Source organism: Mustela nigripes, chromosome 8, assembly GCF_022355385.1.
Source record: "Mustela nigripes isolate SB6536 chromosome 8, MUSNIG.SB6536, whole genome shotgun sequence".
Taxonomy (NCBI): Eukaryota; Metazoa; Chordata; class Mammalia; order Carnivora; family Mustelidae; genus Mustela; species Mustela nigripes.
The window spans coordinates 70,450,007-70,467,938 of NC_081564.1; the positions used below are offsets into that span (position 1 = coordinate 70,450,007).

The following is a 17,932-nucleotide window of genomic DNA, read 5'->3' on the forward strand; positions in this document are numbered from 1 at the left end:
ATTGTTTTTGCATAGGCATAGAAGTGGTGAAACAGTGTTTTTGCCCCATTACACCAAATGATGGTTCTTGCAGGTCTTCAGGAAAGAGAATAGGTATCAAAGAAAGTTAGGGTTCCCCCCCAAAAAAGTGAACAAGTTTTAATCAAATATATAATGAGCAATTATAAGAGGTGGCATTTGATATAAGTCATAATAATAAGACAAATACCATTGATTGAATGTTGACTAGTGACTACTAATTTTAAAATACAGTATCAGGGGCGCCTGGGTGGCTCAGTGGGTTAAGCCGCTGCCTTTGGCTCAGGTCATGATCTCAGGGTATTGGGATCAAGCCCCGCATTGGGCTCTCTGCTCAGCAGGAAGCCTGCTTCCTCCTCTTTCTCTGCCTGCCTCTCTGCCTACTTGTGATCTCTGTCTGTCAAATAAATAAATAAAATCTTTAAAAAAAATACAGTATCAATAATACATATCTTAAATAAAGAGAATACAGTTCACACAAACAGTTTAAAATACAACAATAGCAACAAAGACGGAGCTTAGAAAAACAGTCAAGAATATGTGTGCGTCTTCTAACTAGTCAAACCCACATGAAACTCAGGTATGTTTGCTCCCAGGGCCATAGCCTTACCACTCTGAATTCTCACTGAGTTTTCACCCTTAGAGGGTAAAACCTGGCCTGGAAGGAAGAACTCTGTCCTTTTGACCCTTGACTCTAAGAGCTCAGTGGTTCTCCATGACAGTCAGGGGCCCTGTGAATTCAGTAAGGTCATAACCAGCAGGGTTCTAGGTTGGTAGCCCCTTTGGAGTTTATGTGTCTAAATGTTCTCCTGTACCTAGTTACCCTTTTTGTGGGTCTCTCTCTTTAAGCATGATGCCAAAGACAGGCCAAGCTTACCCACATGCTTATCTCCCTGTAACTGGATAGGTTGCTCTTCACTGTCTCCCTTTGCCTATAGTCTTTCGGCAGAATTTTCCTTTCATTCAGCTATATTACAAGTGAGGTCCATTTAAAACAATCATATACAAACCTGTCAATTATAATCCAAATATATATCAGTAATATTATAACTCAATATCATTTGCTGGGACCAAAGAGTCTATTTTGTTTGTATTTCAGTGGCTTCCTTACACTGACAGTGTTTTTCACTTTTACCATACGTGTACTGAATATTATCACTAATGCTGACATTTAGTTGACTCATGGATCAGCTCATTTTTAGTTCATTTGATTTTGTCTAATTTTTTTTCTCTTCCTCTCCTACCCACTAATCCAGAGACAATCCAACTGGGTAATTACAATGCTAGTTGATTTTCTTGGGAACTTAGGTCAGAAGCTATATTTGTTTTTGATCAAACGGTCTAAATCTTGTTCTTGTGCCATTTATCATTGGTAGCTATTATTTTTACCAGGTCTTTATTCTTACCTAATTATTCTGACTTTATTCCTTCATGTTTTATTAAAGCAGGTTAAAAATGAGTTCAATTTTACAGTTACCTTAGAATTATCATTAATGTAATGTTCCTTTCTATTATTAACAAAGTTATTTTCCATCTGGTCGTATTTTCTTGAGTTGAGTATATAATTAAATGAGCAACAACTCCTGGTTTTAGAGCACAGAACTGACAAATATGAGTATTTGAAAGTTTCATCAGTTGTGTCAATCTCAGTACCGTAGGCATAGAAATTAACTAAGATGTATATAAGATACTGAATCATATACAAGCCAGATGCTTTTAGTTTACCTTCAAGTGTGATATATGCATGCAGCCTATTAAATTAAAGCTCGGAACAGGCTATAAAATCATAGCATGTATAGGTAGGTTTATTTCATATTCTAAGAGGAAAAATAGCAGCAGAGACCCTCACAGTGAATCTGCTCCATCTGCTCTTAACATTGTCCACAAGCTTCTAGTAACCATGGCAACGTCATGAGAGATAAAGGTAAACAGAGCTTCTACATAGGTATATTGTCCAACATGGAAGGCAATAGCTACAAATGGCTCCTTAAACTTAGTCAAAATTAAATAAATGAAAAGAAAATCAGTTTCTCAGTCTTGTACTCCCATCTTCAGTGCTTGAAGACCACGTACAACTAGTAGCCACCATACTGGATAGCATGGTAGGGAACATCTACATCATCAAAGAAAGTGCCATAGGACAATGCTGTTTTATAGTACTTCATGTGTTGTCTTAAATGGGGCTTAGCCTAAAGACAATGAAGCAAGAAGAAGCAACAGTACATGGAGAAATTATAACAATGGTTGTAACTAAAAGCACCCATAGATGCATGTAAGCTGCATGTCACTTGAGTGTTTTGAGTTTCATCTATTTCGCATACTGGCTAATTAAATGTCAGCGTTCAGGTAACAAAAGACATTGTCCAGATGAAGGCAAGAATTTGAGTGAATATAGAACCTGACAGATTGAGCAGGCTACTTTGATACATGTACATGTACACACACATACACACACACAGTTTTAGGCACACGCATGGTGAAGTCCCCAAATTACTTCTGTTTGTGTCTTTATTTCTACTTTTCCATTTCAAAGAGAGTGTAGATTCTCTGGAGCCTCTTTCCTCTGATGTCTTATTCAGTCTTTATCCTGCAATGACCCAAGGACAGACAGTAAGACAGATCTGATTTGAATCCAGGCACTGCTTCTTTTCTTTTTTTTTTTTTTTTTTAGATTTTATTTATTTATTTGACAGACAGAGATCACAAGTAGGCAGAGGCAGACAGAGAGGCAGGCAGAGAGAGAGGAGGAAACAGGCTCCCTGCTGATCAGAGAGCCCAACACGGGGCTCGATCCCAGAACACCAGGATCATGACCTGAGCCAAAGGCAGAGGCTTTAACCCACTGAGCCACCCAGGAGCCCCTCCAGACACTGCTTCTTAATGAGTCCTATGACCATCTTTAAGCCTGAACATTCTCATCTCTGGAGGGGGGACCAATCACTGTACCCACCTCTTGGGGTTCCTGTGAAGATAAAATCTGGCAAGGTTGGTATCCAGTACACCAAGTGCCCATAAACTAGAATTTGAGGCATTACAGTAATATCTGTTTTCTTTCCCCAGGACTTATGTCTTCATGCTTGTCATTCTTTCTCTCCGGATCTTCTGTTTTCTGTCCCTTTCTACTCCCTTGTTGCCTTCACCCCACCTAGGAACTCAGAGGAATGAGTCAGGAGAGTCAGAAGCCCAGGAAGTAAAGACAAAGGAGAAAGGAAGTAGGAAGCGAGGAAGGAATGGCATGCATCTGTAAAAGGGAAACATGTGCTCTCTTTTTCCATTCCTAACCAAAAGACTTGAATGTTTTGTTTTGTTTTTTCTTTCTGTGAGGGAGTCAGTTTGACTTTTTAATGCCAAAGTAATGATTTGTTTCTTTTACTTAACTAAATGAACAGTGTTGGTGTTTTTTATTAAGTCCTTCAGGGGTCGGTCATACAACAGTAATACCTTGTCTTTTATCTAATTCATTTTGTTTTTCTTCAAGAAATATGAATACAAGGGGGAAAACTTGTGTATGTTTGGTTATGTTGTCTCTGGAAATTTCCTAATGTAAAGCTTCGTTGAGAAATTTCGCTAAGTCCTCGATTTGTGAGCTCTTTGTAGTGCTTCATAATCTAAGCATTTACTCTATCATTTTTTCCAACTCTGAGTGCTCTCTGCCAAAGCGCACCTCACTAACTGCATTAACTGAAGCCAGCGAAGAAGGGTTATTCTTCATTGGTGACCAAAGGCTGCTCCGCAGAAAGGTCAGAGAAAGCCCCAGACCTTCTTGTCTGGGCACTATTGAGGAGCAAATCTGAGTAAACATAAGGCACTCGGCTCTTCCTGTGTCTTCTCTGGCTTAAATGATTACAACGAGACCTTAGTCTCTCCATTTATAAAATGGAAATGCTTATTCCTTTCCTATGTACTTTGTGGTATTGTTGAGCTACTTGATTAGAAAAATTGTTTTTAAAATCAAAGCTCCATACACATGAAAGAGCTTGCTTTTCCTAAATGTGATGGAAGGTAATAACCGTGTAAATGTGGTAGCACTCACCAAGGAAGAGCCTTGGTGATCCTCACTCTAAGGAGATAATCTCTAGTCTGAGCCTAGAAACCCCAAGACAACTAGTTAATTTGGTGGAGGTAAAAATAGGAAAGCAGTTATTTGGGAGAGTGCCTTGAAGTGACATGCACTGCCTTCCCAAGGCTTAAAGTGAGAGTCCACCATAACACAGGTTACATATATACAATTCTTACACCAGGACTGAAGCCCAGCATAGCCAGTCTGTTTTATCTGTGATGCCACTTCCTCTCTATACCAAATAAGCCAGAAACAGATTTTTTTCTCTCCCTCTTGACTTCTGAGCCCCAGTAATAAGTTCATCTCACTACCAGACTCAAAATCAAAGGTCATTCTTAATTTTTCCCTCTCCCCATTGTCCCTCCAAGCACATCTAGAAATTATATTATTCACACCCATCCTTTGCCCTTCATTTGTACTAGTCCAGTCTAGTCCAGGCCCTTGTGATTTTTATCTGCACAGTTACAATAGCTTCTGAGACATAACCACTTTCAACCTCTTTTTCATCTTTCCTGAATCACATAGTTCTGTGGATTTAATATCCCTAAAGTCCCAACTCAAAACGTGTAAAAAATGTTCTCCCACTCCCACTTCTTATTCGGTAAGAAGCAAGTAGTACAAAGGATAAGACCTTGGAATTAAAACTTCTTCATGTACTTACAAAGGATAATTATTCAGCCATTCAACAAATATTTATTGAGTACTTACTGTATGTCAGACACTGGATTAAGGTACGGATTACGTAAAATGAGGGGAGGGATGTGAGTTAGTTAAGAAAGGGCCCAATGATCCAGTAAGTGTTAGTATTAGGAGGAGGAGAAATTGTCACTGTCTTCACACCTTGCTCCTAGTTTGTGTGATGCTACGACCACTATGAGCTTGCGCTTTATTCCACTCTTTCTTCTCAACGTTTTTTCACCAAAAGATTCAGCAAAACTGCCGTCTTCTCCACAAGGCCTCCCTATGATTCTAGAACACTTTACTCTGATTTTTTTTAAACTTCCAACACAGCTTCTTCATTAAGAGATTCATCAAATGGCCAGTATCAAAAAGATAAGAGATAACAAAAGCTGGCATGGATGTGGAGAAAGGGGAAAACGTCTGTACTGTTGGTGGGATTGCACATGGGTGAAGCCACCACGGGAAACAGTATGGAGGATCCTCAAAACATTAAAAATAGAATTAGCACATGACCTAGCAATCCCACTTCTGTAAAATATCCAAAAGTAATGCAAACACTAATTTAAAAAATTCTCACCCCCATGTTCACAACATTATTTACCATAGCCAAAACATGGAAATAATCTAAGTGCCCATCAATGATGAATGGCTAAAGCAGCTGTACCATATTGCTTATGTGTGTGTGTGTGTGTGAGAGAGAGAGAGAGAGAGAAAGAGAGAGAGAGAGAAAGAGGAAGAGAGAGAGAGTGAGTGTGTGTATACACACAGTCATATTATTCATTGAGGAAATTCTAAAAATTGAGGAAATTCTACCATCTGTAACAACATAGATAGACCTTGAGGTATTACGCTAAGTGAAGTGAGTCTGACAAAGACAAATACCATATGATCTCATTTATATGAGGAACCTAAAAACAACAACAACAAAGAACTTACAAAAAAGAGATCAGACTTGTGGTCACCAGAAGAAGAGGAGAGGGAGGGGGAGTTGGAGGAAGAGGGTCCAAAGGTTAAATGGGCAGTTAAAGGATAGATACATACTAGGGATGTTACGTACCACACAATGACTAAAGCTAATGCCGCTGTAGGACGGATAAGAAAGTTGTTAAGAGAATAAATCCTAACAGTTCTCATCACAAGGAGATTTTCTTTTCCTTTTTTATCTATATGAGAAGATGGGTGTTAGCTGAACCTATTGTAATCATTTCTCTATATGTACGTCAAATCATCATGCTGTACGCCTTCAACTTGTACGATAATCTATGTCGATTGTTTCCCAATAAAACTGGGAGACTCATCAAGGCACAGGAAGGGTTTTTCCCCCTTTATCTTTAGATGCCCTCGAAAACTTAAAACCAGTTCTTGCACACAGAAGATGTTCAATGATGATTGATAAGTGAATAAACAGATGAATGGATCAAGAATAGTTAAATGTGAATTTGCAGGCGAGAAGGGGAAATGTTGTACAATCTCAGTGGAAGTTTTTCATGAGCCTACAAGTATCAGAAAGTGCAATTTGGGATCAAGAAATCTGAATTCTGCATTCAGATTGATTAGGGGCTTGCTGTTTAAACTTCAGTAAGTAATATAGCCTTATTGGGTCTCATACATTCATCAATTTAACAAATATTTGTTAAGCATCTTCTATCTGCCAAGCACTAAAACATCTCTTATAAAGTTTATTTTTACCTGACTTCTCTCCTGGTGGGTGATAGACCTTGGTAGGTAAAAACAAAACAAAACAACAACAATAGCAAGAAACCCATAATTCAACTCACATAAACTAGCCGAGTGTCTGGAACCTTTAAAGACTGGTTAGTGAGCAAGTCACGTTATAATGTGACCATTCTTTGGCAAAGGAAAAGTAAAATGAAACAAAGCAAAAGCTTCATAAGGGTGCTAGTTAGATTAGCTATTAATTAAATTTGCAAAGACATATATGCAATAACATAGAATTGAATATTGAATGTATTATATAAATGGCATCTTTCTCAAATATGAATTACTCATCCTTTTAGGAGATCAATGCAATCAGATCTATTTGCTATACACCCATTACATTTAATTAAATGGTTTAGGTCCAGTGGGGTCAGAAGTGTCCAATAACATTTACCATCTGACAGCCATCGGTTGGCCTGGACTCTGTGTGCACGTAGCCCTGGTTCCCTGTAACGAGCAGGCTTCCACATTAAGAAAACAGCTACCACTCTAATTTTCTCTAATTGACTGGTTGGCAGTGCTAATGGGAAGGGCAAAAGATGCAGGGACATGGAGACTGGGCCCTGACAAGCTCTTGGCTTGGAGGGGGGCCACTGAGTGAAGTACATAATCTGTAATGAGTAAAGGGCTACAGGTTGTCAATCTGGCACATGCCAGGGGCGTTTAATTCATCCCAAATATTAATTAAAAATAATGATGTTCTTCTCTTCACTTTTGTTACCATGTAAGGCATGTTGGTTTAGTCCCTGAGGAACTTTCCACAGGTCTTTTGATTCACTCTCTCCACCCCAGAAAGCCATTCATCTCACTAGCTTCAAGAAAACCTCAACAAAGGCTCTTAGAATAATGGGTCTCTCACCTACCAAGTTTTTGGGGAAGGAGAACCAAGAAGCCTCTCTATTGCCGATCCCTTGTCTCTACAGCTCTCATAATCAGTGAATATGCCTTTATTCCTTTTTTTTTTTTTTCCTGGTCATAGAAGAGATACTTGCCGGGACCATGTGTTTTAGAGGCTCAGAGGGTTATTAAGTACTTTTTTCAGCCTCCCTTATCCCAGTCCAATTCATTCTGTGAGAAAGGTTGGCCAAATAGTGATGAAAACCTGATCAATAATTTGAAACCTGTGGAATCACTGAGAATATCCATAATTAAAAATAATTCCCATGGACATCTACCAAAATCCAAGTTATTTCAGTGTGATTTGATCACAGTGAATTCAAACGAAAAAAAATACTGCTGTACTTTGTTTTCCACAGGCAACTGGTACATTTTCAAGCCATGTATCTGCATCATTTCCGTAAATCCAAAAAATAAATTTGCTGTCATAACTGTCATGAAGTGTATTCCTGAACAATGGAGTCTGACCATAATTAATGATTAATTCATTTGGAATTCATTATGATATTAAATGTGCTTAACTCATTTGATTCTTCTATAGAGGGAGCAATTCCAGGCAATTCTTTTGTGATTCACCGGTTTTAAAGTTTAAGAGCTCTGAGCATGTGCAGGAAAATAGCTCCACATTGCCCTCTAGTGGTGCGCCCATAAATGACACTCTCCTTTTGTACCGGGAGAAAACCTCTAGGTTGCTCCCTGCCTCTCTCCCCCTCAACACACAAACAAGAGGCCAATATCACAATATAAAGGGGATCAAAGCCCACTGATCAAAGCCCACTGTCCACTATTAACCAATAACTGAGTGATATTTTTGTTATTATTGTTCAGGTTGATTCATTACTGCAAGCTCTGTTGAGGGCATGCAATATTCCTGTTGCTTTCTTAGGAGATTCAGATGCATTTGACCAAAGCACTATACAGAGGCCAGGGGAAGCTCAAAAGATGTTGATGAGAGGGTAGAGTATGAAGAACATAAAGGAAAGGGTTTTTTTTGTTTGTTTGTTTGATTAATTTTTGTTTCTTTGTTTTTTCCATAAAAAGGGGAGGAAGAGGTAGACAAAACAATTGTGGCTTTGACCTTGGTCTTTTATTTCCTTGGTAGCTCTATGTTCTTTTAGAAAAGTCAATGAACTTACCTCACCCTTAAATTACTAACCAAAAACAGGAGAAACCCAGACCAGATCATCCCCAGGACCCCGAGCTCTGAGGGATATTCTTATATCAGTTACAACTCCATTGCAAATCTGTTTTCCTTTCCCAAGGCTAAGCCATTACCACATTTTATTTAAATTAAAGCTTGGTCTCCCCTAGGGTGTGCACAGCATAGTTGGGATCTGTGGAATTTAGCAATTTGTGTAACTCATTAATTCAATAGCTAAGAAATTCTAAAACTCCAGAGTCTTTGCTAGCCTATCCATGGCTAGCCATCATGTGGAAGAAGCTGCCATTACTCAGGTCATCAGAGACTTGTAAGCAAGCGTCAGTATTGAAATGACATTTATCTCACAGTTACTATGGGAGAGAGATTAAGAAATTATAAATACTGCTTGGGAGCCAGAGAGCAGCTAGATGAGGCGCACGTGTTGTTAAAATTCAGATTGAAATAAAAATTCAAAGTAGTAAAATGAAAATGAACCAGCTAAGACACATTATTTTCCTCTTAAATGAAAAATAATATGCACTCCAAAAGACAGAAAACCAATAGTGCACAAATGTTGCAGAAGCTCTCAGAGCATGTTTTCTAAGGAGGTATGAACTGGGCAGCTGCGAGCGGTGGACAGAGATGAAGGCATGAATTCAACGTCTCATAGACCATACTATCTGTGAGCTTCAGCTCTGAACTCTGAGCAGGAAGTAAAGAACCTCTGATCAAGTCAGTCTTCACTATGAATTCCAAGCAGAGAAGTCAGCATGAAACAATCATATTTAATCACCTTGCATAAATGAGACCTGCTTTATAATTTTATTACACCATCCTTACATCCTTATAGTGTCTCATTTGTTGCTGTTGATCTTATGGTTGACATGCTGCTTAAGGAAGCCCAGACTTCATCATTTATTTTTCCATGAATATGGGTAGATTTGCATGTATTTGTGTATATGGGAATCTGAGGTTACAGATTTGTGGCTTACCTTCCATATGCTGATAGCCTAGAAGACTGCCTTCCATATGCTAATAACATCTTGGATTGGTGGCTCCATTCCTTACGTGAAGTACTTAGAGAATTACTGTCTAGCATCCTCTCATACACTGTTAGTAAATCTCTCTGTCTCTCTCTCTCCCTATCTTTTTTCCTTTTTCCTCTTCTCTCTCCTTCAGATTTAAAAAGTAAAACCAAACCAAATCAAATAGAAATCGAAATCCTAGCTCCCAAGCACATGAGTGTTGGAACTGCTGAGCTCTCTTTCACTCCCTCCATAAACAAAGACATAGATAAATGCAAATAGACGTTTTCTGCAATTTGACCCACAGCAAGGCAATTTTATAGATCTTGACCCTGATGCAAATGTTTACATTGTAGTTGTATGGATAAATCGTATATTTGAAACCAGACTTTGTACCCAAAACAGTAACTATAAAGGATGTTTCCTAGTAGAGAAGTATTTTTGCTGACCCATCTGACTATATTTTTGACATGCATCATTTCCCTGATATTGTTTTCTACTCCCAATCATTTTTATCTCTAAATCCTGCCCATACCTTCAAGCCCTTGTACCAAGTCCTTATCTGCCAAGAAGTCTCAGGTGACCTAGTCCCTCACTAATTTTCCAGATCTCTAAGCTCACATAGCATTCACAAGTTGTATCACACACTGTACTACTTAATTTAATGTAGTCTTTCATTGTTCATTGTTTTCTCTGCCCAGAATTATGATTGTAACCTGGCAATAGAGGTCTGTCTTTTATATATGCTCCAAGAGCATTTAACACTCGTAGACCGATGACTTTCTTATTGGTAAACTAGGTTGACAGCAAAAATTAATAAAGAAATATCTGCTCTTGTAGAAGAAGCAATTCACTTAATAGAAGCCCTTTGACAACATTAAATATAATTTTATTTTATTCCTCGGGCTGTATTGTGGCTCTCGTGTCATTGTGGTTTGGAATGTCAATATCTCGAATGCTAATATTTGGGTCACATTAAATCTCATGAAAAAAAAAGCCATCTAATCAATTTTCAAAGAACATTCGCTGTCAGAGATAAATCCAGTCATTTTTAAAACTTTTTTAATTGTAAAGTAAAAGACAGATACAGAAAACTACAAGCAACAAATATATAGCTTAGTGAATTACTGTAAGTTGGACTTGAACTCTTTCTTTGCTCTATTTCCTGCAAACTGTTATTTGGATCAGACTAAGTAGGTTCCATCCTTGGGGAAGACTCTAGAACGAGTGTGTTCTTTCTTTAGAAGACACATCATGCCCTCATAAAACAAACTGAGGGTTGCGGGGGTGGGCGTGGGAGGGGCCGCGGGGTAGGGAGAGGGTGGTTGGGTTATGGACACTGGGGAGGGTATGTGCTATGGTGAGTGCTGTGAAATGTGTAAGCCTGACAATTCACAGACCTGTACCGCTGGGGCTAATAATACATTATATGTTAATTTAAAAAATGAAAATTAAAAAAAATTTAAAAAGAAGACACATAATGCCAGGGTTTCTCCATTTTATCTTAGCAATCATGAGTGCTTAATACCCAGGTCCATTTGTTCATTGGGGCCGCAACATAGTAATATTTGAATTCTATCATTGAGTTTTCACTTGCTAGTTGGAATATTTTAAGGGTACAGTTCCCCTCACATGCTGTGTGGTTACACAGCCGAAAAGTTTATTTAGGAAAATCATAATAAATGTCTGATTTTTTACCTGGCTTTCAAGATAATGATTTGGTTCTCGGTCAACCTCAGAAGTGACTGACTTTTATTTTTTTTTAAATATCTTTATGAATTCATACATTCATGTTTGTTTGTTGAGTCTCCACTCATTGCAGCTCTTATTCAGGTTGTCTTCATCTTTGGTCTGTGGAAGCCTCTTTGATTTGATTCCTGAACCCATTGTCGTGAGCCCATTAGTGTTTGATTGTTTCCTTTCTATTTGTTTTAGGATCCATTGATATGTGTCCTATCTCAGACCATTTTACAAAAAACCCTTGTTTCTTGCAAAGAAAAAAAAATTATTTTATTTATTTTATTTTTTTCCAAAATTCCAGTTTGGGCATTAGGGGTCCTTTTTACTAACAATGTCTCTAGGCTTCTTCAGTGAATAGAACTAGGACAGACATAAAATACCTTTTGAGTTGAAACTGATTTTCTGGTTGAATTCTAAGAACAGGAGACTTTCCATACCTCTTCTATTGCACATCAGTATGTTCTCCCATCTACACTAATCTCCTGGTTCTCAAGGACACAGGAGATAATAGAATTACTATTTCTCATGATTATTCATTTGCTTTATCCCATGTTACATTAGTCTCAGAATAACAATAATAATAGTATCACCATCCATAATAACTATTGAAACATTAATTTTTACATACACACTACCCCCAGGTTCCCTTATTTTTGACTTACAATTATAGGTTAGCTACAACAGAAGACCATGTAGCCATTACAAAACAAAATCTCACTTAGTCTTAGTTCCTAACATTCGTTTTTCACCAGTTTGCTGTTGGGTTATCTTCCGTGGTCATTGAGGAGCTCATTTCTCAGTGGTTTGTAGTTCTCAGGATCACGGGAGAAATGCTCCCTGGTTGCTTAAATGTTGATAACAGCTTGGCTGTGCCCTTTTTATTTAAACTAACTTCTGTTAACTATAAAATCCTTGAATCCCCCCCCCTTTTTTTTTTTTTACCTTGGGTATCCCAAATAAATTACCTCAGCTCCCTCTGGCATAAAATGTGGCTGTCCAAAAGCCAGATCATAATTTAAGTTTCCCCTTTGCAACTCATGTATTCTTTCTGTCCAGATACCTAAAATTTTTTTTTAATATTTTATTTATTTATTTGACAGAGAGAGATCACAAGTAGACAGAGAGGCAGGCAGAGAGAGAGGGAGGGAAGCAGGCTCCCTGCTGAGCAGAGAGCCCAACGCGGGCCTCGATCCCAGGACCCTGAGATCATGACCTGAGCGGAAGGCAGCGGCTTAACCCACTGAGCCACCCAGGCGCCCTTTTTTTTTTTTTTTTTTTTTTTAAACTCAGCAAAAATGTCTTGAATTACTCTGTGGTATTTGTTCTGTTCCCTTTCTTTGGTTTTCCTCCTCAAGGAAAACTATTACTCATCAGTTAGACCTTCCTTCTCTTCTATTCGTCACTCTTTCCCCAATTTTCTTTGACTCTCTCTTGATTTCCTCTTGTTTTGTTTATCCTTGTACTTGTTTGGTCCTCTAGTTACTCCTTTTATTTTCTTTACTTTTTACTCTTTTTAATTTTTTAGATTTTTTTTTTTTACTTAGCCTGCATTGAGTTATACTACCTCATTTCTGAGTTTTGTTTTTGTTTTTTTCCTAATGCTCATTTATATTACTCTTACATATCTGGCATTTAATTTTCTTAGTGTTGTTTACCTCATTTTGAAATAATAAATTTCAAAGGTTTGATCTACTTTCCTTGCATATTTTTTTATCTCTGTTTGTCTACAGGAATGGTATTCTCCTCAGTATATTTTGTAAGACATTTAGCCTCAACAGATTTTTGTTGCTTGCTTTCCTTCACATGACCTGTTTCCCTACATTCCTAGATGCTCAAATAGCTTTTCTAAATACACAGAGCTCCCTCTCCTGTTGTTTTCATTAGACCAGAGCTGAGGGCTCAGCAGACTATAGCCTGGGGGGCGGGTTACAGCTGGCCCAAGTCCTATCTTTGTTTGAACCTCACTGAACCAAGTATGGTTTTTATACTTTTGAAGAGTTGTAAACAAACCAAAAAAATGCAGGTGAGTTCATGACAGAAAACATGTGGGCTGCCGAGCTAAATATTTATGATCTGGGCCCTTTACAAGAAAATTTGGCCAACCCCTGAAGCACACTAAAAACTATACAGCCGCTTGTTTTCCAAGTTTTCATGACTTTTCTCTTTGAATTTATCTGGACACTCTCTTCCCTTCATTTCTGTTGCTTCTGTCTGCTCAAGTTTTAAGTCTGTTCCCAGCTGTTTGTCCCCTGTGTAGGTTCTGTCCTGGAAAGGAGATTTTGCAGGGTAGTTTTGAGTTTTACATATACCATCCTCAGATTGTTCTGTTGCATTTTCTAGCATTAGTTGATAGTTATTTTAGAATTATCCTGTTTTCAAGTTTGATGCCTCTCTCTGATTTCTCCTACCCAGATGCTGATAACTTACAAGTCCTAAGAGTGTTGATAGTTTGTCCACATGCAATTGTATTTCAGGGTCTGAGAGTATAACTCATCTACGTTTGTTATAATTGTCCAAATACTCGTGGTTGTCTATCTAGTCAGTCTCTATTTATGTGGAGATTTAGGAAGATTAAAAGCTGTATTGTCACCACTGCCCCCTTCCTCCCAGAATCAAACTTCTTCATTCCTAAACACCTTACTTAATAGGTTGTATTAGGTTTTATGGCAGGAAAATGTTTACCCTATTTCAGTACACTAAATAAATCAGCATGTTTATTTTCTTTCTGTTTTTCTCCAGAGTCCAGCTCCCATTACGTAATCTCCCTAAAAGCTTTTAACAATGCCGGAGAAGGAGTGCCACTTTATGAAAGTGCTACCACCAGATCTATAACAGGTAAGCTGAAATAGTTCATCATCTTATGACGAGGTAGCCAATGTTTGAGTTGCGGTGGGAAAAAAATTAAAAAATTAAAAAATAAAACAAAATACAACAGAAAAAAAACACAAAAACACGAACAAGCAAAATGTATTTAGTTGTGTTCTGAGCGTTGAGTGTGTATGTGTGCATACGTATTTGTGTATATGTGTGTATACATATATGTGTGTGTATATGTATACACACATACATAGTTCATTTTTTTCTTGGTTTACAAAACTGAGAGAAAGTCAGTCTATAAATTAATATGTGGATTCAGAGAATATAGATCTCTCCTTCTCTTTCTTATCTCAGCAGCTCATATTTTGGTAGCCCAATACCACTCTTCATTCTGTTGAGCAACCTTGTCTCATCTTGCAAATCAGGCAAGAACGTTTCTGTGCAAAAGCCACCCAATGCCCAAATGGCCACTTGCTTCTCTACAGAGGATCCTTCAGTCTAACCTGACAAGGAAGGACCTACCTCCTGGGACTGGTTTGGACTAGTCTGAGTCGGAGGGGTGGACTTTTCCTGAGCCAGGCCTATAGGTCACCCCAACAGTTCTCAGAGCCTATGACATTGAAAGGACTGGCACCCTCCAGGGTTTTAGACCTCTGGGAATTCTTATGTGAGTTGGACCATAAAGGCAGCACATGAGAGAAAAAGAGCCCAAGGAACTCAGAAAGGAAAGGGTAAGAGGAGTGAGATTCAGGACGTTTTATTGTTTATTGTTATATAGTTATTTATTAATTTATTTAGTTTTACAGAGACTATTTGTGACCAAGGCTGCCTTACTCAAAAATAGAATAAATACCACCCCTGGAGTGCTGTTCAGAGTCACTGGAAAGTCACACAACCATCCCCAATAGCCTTATGTCTGAAGTCTGAAAGCAAAACCCAGGAGGTCCATCTTTTTAATGAATTCTTTGATCCTGCCTCCTTTCAAAACCCAAAAGCCTCAGAGCTCCTTTAACTCATCAGTTACTTTCACCTTAATGAGAATAAAGGATCTGAGAGCAGAATTTCATAGAGAACATGGAAAACTACTTGGTGCCTGAGTATGAAGTCCTGACAAGGAGGAATAAGTCAGCATAGAATAAATAGTGGGATCCACTTAAATTATGTAAACTTGGTACAGTTTGTTTTCCAAACCCACAAACTCCATTCATAGACTGTCTTGCGAATACACAGTTGTAAAGTGAATTCCCAGTTGTCCCATGATGGTTTCCAAATATACCATCACTTCGTTGATTTCAGCCAGATTTTCTTTGTGAGGCAAAGTTGATCCAGAGTTTGCTTGAATCTTTGGTTGCTGTTTTCAAGGTCTACAATCTGCCTAAAAAGGTATGCAAAATTTTGGGTATGTGTCAATGTATTCATTTATCTGTGGAGACAGCATGGCTCCCTCATTGTGTTATCAAAGGGAACCATGTCTCTCGAAAAGGGCAAATAAGAAGTATTCCCTGAGAGAATGTCTACTATCAAACACATTATCTCTAAATACATGAGGCAGATGGAGGTCAAAAATAGGAAACCATGAGGTAACATGATGGAGGGTATCTAGAATTTTCACTTCCCCCTATTCTCTTATTCTGTCAGTAGCAGGGTTCTTTGGGAGATAGCAGGTCACTTTAGCTGTATTTGTCCTTCCCATAATTTGCATCCAGTAAGCCATCTCTTTCCTGTGTGTGGTAAAAGATGTTGAGGACTTGCTCATCAGTGTGTCCTTGAGATTGTGATCAGGCCACACAAATTATACTATGGCTAGTCTTTTCAAACACTACTTTCTTGCCAAAACTAAAGCCCACAAAGAAGGGACACTCAGGTGATCAAAAAAAAAAAAAATCAATTTTGAGCAAAAAGCAGTGGTAGCAAAAATAAAGTTTACATGAACCAAAGATAAGCTGCTCACAAAGAACCATTTGGGACATTAACTTCTGCCTTCACTTTTGTTGTCATTCTTTAATCCTTGGCATACGGCATTCCCAGAGTGGTTTCTAAAACACCAGTGATCCATAAGACTATTTTTTCCTGCTAGGATTCTAATCCTAATGCATCTGGGGGGATGAATGGATACCAAAAGTTGGACATCATGTGAGGCATTTCCTTACTGAAGTCAAGTCACTAGGGCAAGGTTGAAGAGGAGTGAATAAAGCCAGTCCTTTCTAACGGGAAGGATGTGGCAGACTTATTTTATGGTTTCCACATGTCATAGAGAACAGAGGACAAATAAATAGAATCAAAGGTTAAGGTTCTGGGGGAAATTCTATCAGTAAATGTGTCATAGTGCTCTGTCTCTGAATTCTGCAAGTATTCCCATGAGCAGACTTAGAAGAGGCCAGCATCAAGTGAATAAAAAATCGGAGGCAATAAGTGCGTCAGGCTGGAGTAAGTATCAGGCCGTGATGATTTCCGCTAACACCTGCTCTTCAGTGGGTCTCATCTCTGGGGCCCCATCTCATCCGGAGCATATGAGGATGAGAGCAGAGGAAAGTTTCACTGGGTCAAAGGAGCGTGTCAAGAGTTTTATTCGTGCAGTAGAGCTTTCTCGTTCTTATTGTTGCAAGAACAAGACAAGTTGAGCTTGGAGAAGGCCGGGGAATAAGGAGTTGGGTTGCTTGATTTTGCTTATTCTCAACTGTTTTATCACTGTCTGAATGAAGTATAATCCAGATGTAAAATTATGTTATTATTTTTAAAAGCTGGTTTGGAATGTTAGTATGTGAACTGAAAATTCATGAACTCTACCAAAATACTTATTAGGAACTGCATGGGCTTCTCTTTTTAGCAAAAAGTTTGAGACTATGTTTTTTATTTTATTTTTAATTTTTAATTTATTTAGTTTTTACTCTTGACTATAACCACTGCAAATCAACAACATGTAAGGCACCTAAAAATTGCAAAAAAAAAAAAAAAAGTTATTTAGCAACAAAAATGTCTTTTTTTCAAGAAATGTTTTCTTAACAAAAAAAAATGCTTATAATTTAACTACTCAGTTTCTGTGCTCAGTTTTTAATTTAACTACTCAGAAATGTAATGAGCAGTGCATGTAGCATATATGTATTTAGAATAGTGCTTGCTATCCACTAGAACATTCTGCTTTGTTGGAAAAGCTCTATATCTATACTAACCAAGATGGCATAAATGGCCATAGGATGCTTAAAATTGGCTAGTGCAACAGAAGAAGTGATTTTTAAATTGCATTTAATTTTAATAATTTAAATGTAAACTATCCATGTGATTAGTGTCTCTTGTATTAGACAGTACAGATTTAAAGGAGATGGCAAGTAAAATGACAACCCATTCCTGAAAACAAATCCACTAAAAAAAAAGTCAAGAAAAGCTTAGCCAGAGATAGAAATTCTTAAGTTATGTAAGTCCATAGATAACTACCAACAAACATAATTTGAAATTTGAGGGACGCATTCTGGAAGCTGAGACTTCAAGAAACTCCACAGGTCATGAAAAATAGACTGTTGTAAAATCCAGAAACAGCCAGATTGAGTATTAGTATTTCTCCAAGTAGAATCACTTTTTGAAACCTTATATATGACACCTGTGGCGTAGGATGAAATTCATATAGGTTTAAAAACCAGGTTAAGCAAAGAAACAGCAAATACAGTATAACACAGTATGTAGGTTGGTCAAAAAAGAAGTCTGTGATTCAGAATAGTCTTCCTGTATGTATAACATTCTTCTTGGAAAGTCGGCTAAGAATAGAAACAAGGGAGGCAGTACCTGCTTCAGTCTGGCCAAAACACCTGCCACCGATGCACCAACCTGGTGACTGATTGG

At 38.1% G+C, this 17,932-nt stretch overlaps 1 protein-coding gene across 1 annotated transcript in view; it reads left to right on the top strand.

The window, feature by feature from the left end:
• Positions 1–17,932, top strand: part of DCC (DCC netrin 1 receptor) — a 771,150-nt gene that overhangs the window by 633,199 nt on the left and 120,019 nt on the right. The window contains exon 16 of the mRNA XM_059408072.1: positions 14,021–14,116. Within this exon, the coding sequence (XP_059264055.1) occupies positions 14,021–14,116 (96 nt within the window). The remainder of the gene's footprint in view (positions 1–14,020; positions 14,117–17,932) is intronic.